Genomic DNA, 6494 nt, shown 5'->3' with positions numbered 1-6494 from the left:
GTAGAAGGGGTCGTCCACCGTCGGCGTTGAGGTTGGCATTTCGTCAAACAACACGCGGGGGGCCGGCATGGTGCCCGTGAGCGGTGCACGCGCCTGCTTTCTTTGCATCTCGACGGAAGGCCGCCCGCCGCTGCTGGACCCAGGCGTCACGTTGAGGTCGATGACGGCCGCGGGGCGTGGTGTGGACGGCGCGAACAAGCCCACGTCCGGCGACGCCGAGAAACGGGTCTGGCCGTCGTGCCTGGGTGGAGGAAAGCCGAGCGACATGGGCGCGGCGCGCGACGTCGGCGACTGGCAGTGCGTAGGCCGGGCGACCGACGAGCCTGTGCTCGCTGGGCCGACGGCCGCTGCATGGAACCCCGCCGGACGGCCCATGCCAATCATGAGGATGGCGTGCGCTTTGTTGACGAGGTCCTCCTTCTCGTCGGCAGCGGCCTTGCGCCGCGCGGCCTCCAGCTCCTCGCGCTGGGCGGCGAACTTGGCCGCGGCGGCATTCATCTTGACGGCCGCTCTCCGTTCCCTCCTCTTCGCCGATTCCGCGTCCAACTTGGCGATTTCCTCCAGCGTGTACTCCGACAGCGGCTTCCTTGGCGCCTCCTTCTTCACTTTGCGGTCGGGTCGACGGCCAGGCCGCCGGAACTCGGCGGGGCGTCGGCCATGGACGTGGGAGAGAGGGGGGGCGTGGGAGGGTTTGGGGGAAATGGCGCGAAATGGCCGTCGGGGGGTTTTTGGTTTCTCCCACCGACAGGCGGGCCAGGGGAGGACAAGCACGCGCGTCCCGCCCGTCCGCGCGCTGTCTGTTTCATCCCAAAACCGACGCAAGTTTGGGCCGGGGATGGGTCGAAAGCGGACACAAAGCGGACAAAAGTCCGTTTGCTCCCGCGCGCCGGGCCGTCTTTTTTGTCCCTTTTACTTCAAACGGACGGGACCGGACAGGATAGGGTCGCGCGGTGGAGTTGGCCTAAGAGGATTCATGTCCCTAGTATATGGCATGGCACCTAACAAAACCCAAGTTTATCCTAAAAAAACACACGAGTTAGATTGGGCAGCCAGGACGGACCCACCAGTGTAGTGGCGTGACATCTGGGGCCCACATGTCATAAGCAAACAGAAACAAAGAGAGGCACTGCTGGGCTTTGCTGCGATCGTACCAGAACTTTTGCCTTAGTCATATCTTGTGTGTTTACCCAATCGGAGACCGAGCGAGCGGGTTCGGAAAAGAAGTGAGGCTCGCCTCAACTCAGCTCAGCTAGAGTGGCATTCCAACCGAAAGAAAAGAACCACCGCCGCGTGGGCCCACCCCACATTCCGTCTTTAAATCCACCTCATTCCCCCGTGCTCCCTCCTCAGCTAGCCCGCCCGCCCGCCTCTAGCCAACTCAAACACACACACGCTCACTCCGACGCCGCGAGCCACCCGGCGAGCACGTACGCACGCGGCCAGCCAGCGCGAGCACAATGCCGTCGGACGCGGCGGCCAAGGGGGTGAAGCTGGAGCGGTACGCCAGCGGCGGCGCGCTGCTGCTGCGCCGGGTGGCCAGCGGCAAGTTCGTCTCCGCCTCCTCCCACCTGCTCTTCCGCGCCACCGTGCTCGCCACGCTCGCCCTCGTCTTCCTCTTCGCGCTCCACTACCCCTCCCTCCTCTCCCGCTCCTTCAGCCTCGCCTCCGACGGCTCCTCCTCCTCCGTGCCCGGCGCGTCGCGGTCGCACGCCTCGCACCGGAGCCTGCTCGCGTCCTCGTCCGCGGCGGCCACGTACGGCGGCGAGCGGTGGCAGAAGGAGATACGCCGCAGCGCCAAGCCGCGCCGGGACGGGGGGCTCTCGGTGCTCGTCACGGGCGCCGGCGGGTTCGTCGGCGCGCACTGCTCGCTGGCGCTCAAGGCGCGCGGCGACGGCGTGGTCGGCCTCGACAACTTCAACTCCTACTACGACCCGGCGCTCAAGCGCGGGCGCCAGCAGCTCCTCGCCGACCGCGGCGTCGTCGTGCTCGACGCCGACATCAACGACGCGCTCCTGCTGGAGCGGCTCTTCGAGGCGGTGCCCTTCACGCACGTGCTCCACCTGGCGGCGCAGGCCGGGGTGCGGTACGCCATGGAGGCGCCGCAGACGTACGTGGCGTCCAACGTGGCCGGCCTGGTGAGCGTGTTCGAGGCGGCCGCCAAGCACGCCGACCCGCAGCCGGCCGTCGTCTGGGCCTCCTCCTCCTCCGTCTACGGGCTCAACACCGACGCGCCCTTCTCCGAGGACCACCGCACCGACCGACCGGCGTCGCTCTACGCGGCCACCAAGAAGGCCGGCGAGGCCATCGCGCACGCGTACAACCACATCTACGGCCTCTCCATCACCGGCCTCCGCTTCTTCACCGTGTACGGGCCCTGGGGCCGCCCCGACATGGCCTACTTCTCCTTCGCCCGCAGCATCGTCGCCGGCGAGCCCATCACGCTCTACGCCGACGCGCGCCGCGACTTCACCTACATCGACGACGTGGTCAAGGGCTGTGTCGGCGCGCTGGACACCGCCGGCAGGAGCACCGGGTCCGCCAGGTCGGGCAAGAAGAGCGGCCCCGCGCCGCTGCGCGTGTACAACCTGGGCAACACCTCCCCGGTGCCGGTGACCCGGATGGTGGCCATCCTGGAGAAGCTGCTGGGGAAGAAGGCGAACAAGCGCATCATCGCCATGCCCAGCAACGGCGACGTGCCCTTCACCCATGCCAACGTGAGCCACGCGGCGCACGACTTCGGGTACCGCCCCACCACCTCCCTCGACGCCGGCCTGCGCCACTTCGTGGACTGGTTCGTGCAGTACTACAAGCTCGACATCAAGATCGCCAAGCCGTCCCCCACCAGCAAGAAGCCGGCGACAGCGACGAAGAAGAAGGCCTCGACCATGTCGGCGGCATCGTCGTGAGCTGGGCAGAGCACCCCAGGGCCCAGCAGAGCACCGGCACCGACACGACACCAAGTGTTTATTCCTTCCCTAGCTAATTCTTGGAGGCATCAACTTGTCTTTCTTGTCTGTAATAACCGTGTAAGTGTTGATCTTGAGGTGTTTTAGGTAGCAAATAATGGTGGGAATTGAACAGCAAGGGATAGGACCGCAAAAACTGCAGATAACTATTAGTAGACGGGGGGTATAGTGAGAGCAAACAGGGGAGCCTGGCCAGGACTGAAGAAAGATGAAGTCACTGGCTTCTTTTCCAATCAAAATCGTTTCTTTTCCACTTCCGTGGCATAATATTGTCACCTGTTTTGTTCTTGCCCGCGTGCTCTGCTCACTCACGTGAACCATATCAAGACGCATGCCGTGCTGGAGGCACACACCCAACCAACCAAGTCCCGAATCCAAATCCACATCAGACAGCTTTGCTCCAAGGATCGCAGTTCCACTTGCATGAACCGTGATCGCAGAGCTCCAAAGCCAAGCTGTACTATGCACCTCCTGGTACATTTTGGCATCAATAGTTTCTGATCGTCCATGGACCTTTACCACTGCCTGATAAGAGGCGCTGGTTCATCGTCTGGTTGTGATTGAACGACGAGTTGAGTTGCAGTTGGCGGGGAGGCATTGATGGCGGTGGCTGTCGGTCGTTCGGCATGGTCCAGCCCGGCCGCCCAGCGTACGCGCTGCTCCTTTTAGCATCTTTTTAATGGCCACCGGCGCGCCATAGCATGAGGTGAGAATGAGATGAGATGAGGATGCCGCCCCGTTGGCTGTACGACTGCACGAGCGAGTTCGGCCACTGTTTGCGAGATTTTGTGCTTGCTCCATCGGCCTCGGAGAGCCGGTGATCGGCTTCACTGCCAGCCAATGCAGCAGCATTTTTTAACCGGTATGGAAGTGTCGATAGAGGATGTCGGCACGGCGCCACGAGCCTACACTCCTACAGTTGCACGGGATTCAGCAGAGACATTACTGCTTGGTGCCAAAAACCGCAGCGCCTTCTTCCGTTCCATCCGACTGACTGAAATGACAATCTGTTTTCTTCTTTCCTTCTTACTGCTACTCCCTCTGTAAACTAATATAAAATCATTTAGATTACTACTTTAGTGATCTAAATGCTCTTATATTAATTTACGGAGGGAGTACATTATTGTGGCGAGTAACAGAAGCAGATCATCTATTATTGGATAGATAGATGGATGATGGGGACGGTGCGGAGTGTCTGTAGCTGTGCCTGTGCGTGTCTTCGCGGCACCAGTTTTGGAATTGATCAACTAATCCAATTATGCAAATAGTGTGGAAGTGTGGAGAGAAGAAAATTTGCTCCTGAAATGTCGGTAGGGCGAGGCGAGGAGGAGAAGAAGCTGACATGAATGAACTTTGGATGCCTTGTAGCAGCCCCCGATTTACCCCCCAGGGCCGACGATCCTTGTCCACTCCTGCTCACTCGCTCCTGCCTTCACATTCACACCCTTCCTTCTTTGCATGCATGCATGCCATATTGCCATGGGCCATCGATCAAATGTGCAGCAGATTCCAGTGATGCAAGTGCCACTAGGCTCGTACGGTTGTACCCACAAGAGGAATCGCGCGCATCATTGCGCTCCGCGAAATTCGCATCTGTGATGCTGCAGGCGGCAAAAACCTGGGCTGGCTCGCCAGCCTACATTTTTGTGTTCTTCTCTCGGTTGCAGGCTTGCAGCTCGCGGCAAGGAAGCCATCGATTGCGGTTTGGGCTTCTGCGCACTCATCCAGGGTTCAGATATGGCGTTTCTTCGTTAGATTGGACAATCTCTTCTCACTAGCATTTTCTAGCATAGTAGTATATCAGCTTAACCAAGACTGCAGACCCATTCATTTCGAAGGGATGAGAGAACATGGTGTGATGGTGTCGGCGTCTGGATGGTTATAGCGTTTCGTGACGGACATGATGCTGCCTACATTGAACACGGCCGGCACGTAGGGCTGGAGGGAATCCGTCCCATAAAGTATGCAGAAAGCAACGAATACCCGATCATATGCCCTTGCAGAATCGTTAGAGATTGCATCTGTCTACGACGTATACATGAAAGCCTCGACTGTCGATGAGCAAACGACTTACGTGCAGCACAGGCTACGCTACAGTGGAAGGTTTGCCTATTAGCACTTGGGATCCGATGCTTTATTGATCATCTTGGCTTGGGAGCACTGCTAGCTACTAGTGTCAAAAATATTTTTATATTATGAGACAGAGGGAGTAGTAACTAACTGAGGGTTATCCTCCCTTTTTAAATAAAAAAAAACTAACCGTGCAATGTACCATGGGTCAGTAGATAATTTGGGCATCTTTCACTTGAGCAGTCAATCCACTACTGCCTTCCCTGAAGGAAGCTAGTGTTACAACTTACAACTGAATGGGATCAGGCCAGAAATTGACCAGACGCTGACCCTGTCTGTGTATGAGTGCTTGGATCTTCACCACTTGCAAGAAGTTGGTTCCTGAAAGAGGTTGACACTGACCTACCCATAATTCCCCTTTCGCTATTGGGACAGTTGCATGTAATCCATGGCAATCCAACTGCATGGATTGTTTTGGTACTATCTTCTCGCGCATCGATCACATGCATGCTCCCATCGTTCCGGCTAGCTTCCATTACGCGTTGCTAGCTAGCTAATTACCCGTTCTAGCCTTGCGTGAGCCCGTGAGAGACCGGCGTGCCTGCACTGCACACATAGGTTCTGACTTCAGTTAGCAGCTAAGACTGGGAAGGGAGATCGATGTGGATAAGTGCCAGACCCACTATTAGTTAACCAGGGAAAGCTGGTTGACCGCTTCCATCGGATTTGCTCCCTGCCCTACCCTCCACAAGGACTATGCTATGACGTGCATGATTATATATGTTCTTCTTTTGGTTAGTGCAAGTGCAACCAAGATTGATCACAGTTAGTGACAGGGCGCATTCCTGCTTTGTGAGGCAAAAAGGAGCAGGCCGTTGCCCGGTGAGGACAGCAATGCCATACGAGGAAGACCCACTACCTGGACCTGCACTTGATCGTCAACTCACATATTCATATTCAGTGACCATGTTTAATGTGGTGCGTTACTGCTTGGTCGCTTGAGAATTGTGTTGACCAAATTCGTATCATGAAGTCTATAGTTTTGGGGGGAAAAGCAAATCCAATACAATTTTCTCTAAATGACTTTTGTCTGGTTACTCATTCGCTATATTTTCTCTAGCCAGCCTTCAACAAATACTTCCTCCGTCCCAAAATAAATGAGAGTAATCGGTACTCCCTCCCTTTCACAATATAAGAACGTTTTGCAATCTATATTAGTTTGCAAAACGTTCTTATATTGTGGGACTTAGGGAGTACTAAGCTTGATACACTTATTGTGGGACGAAAGGAGTAACTAGTACAACACTACACACTTTACTACAGTAGCCACCGATGGTTGTTGCAGATCTCATCGATGGAAGCTTCCCCTTCTGTTTGAGCTACTCTATTCAGAGTGTAGGTCGGTTCACGATGGGGTGTGAGTGGCAGCGGCCAGATCTGCACCGTACTGCGTGGTGG

At 56.8% G+C, this 6494-nt stretch overlaps 1 protein-coding gene across 1 annotated transcript; it reads left to right on the top strand.

Moving 5' to 3' along the window:
- Positions 1-1334: 1334 nt before the first annotated feature.
- LOC125509921 (UDP-glucuronate 4-epimerase 6) lies at positions 1335-3233 on the top strand. Its single transcript, XM_048674976.2, has one exon. The coding sequence runs from the start codon at positions 1458-1460 to the stop codon at positions 2904-2906; it is 1449 nt and encodes a 482-aa protein (XP_048530933.2). The 5' UTR covers positions 1335-1457; the 3' UTR covers positions 2907-3233.
- Positions 3234-6494: the final 3261 nt, after the last annotated feature.

This window comes from Triticum urartu, chromosome 5A (assembly GCF_056163025.1).
Source record: "Triticum urartu cultivar PI428250 chromosome 5A, HENAU_Tu73, whole genome shotgun sequence".
NCBI classification, from domain to species: Eukaryota; Viridiplantae; Streptophyta; class Magnoliopsida; order Poales; family Poaceae; genus Triticum; species Triticum urartu.
The sequence above is the reverse complement of the archived record's forward strand: the minus strand, read 5'-3'. Positions and strand labels throughout refer to the sequence as shown.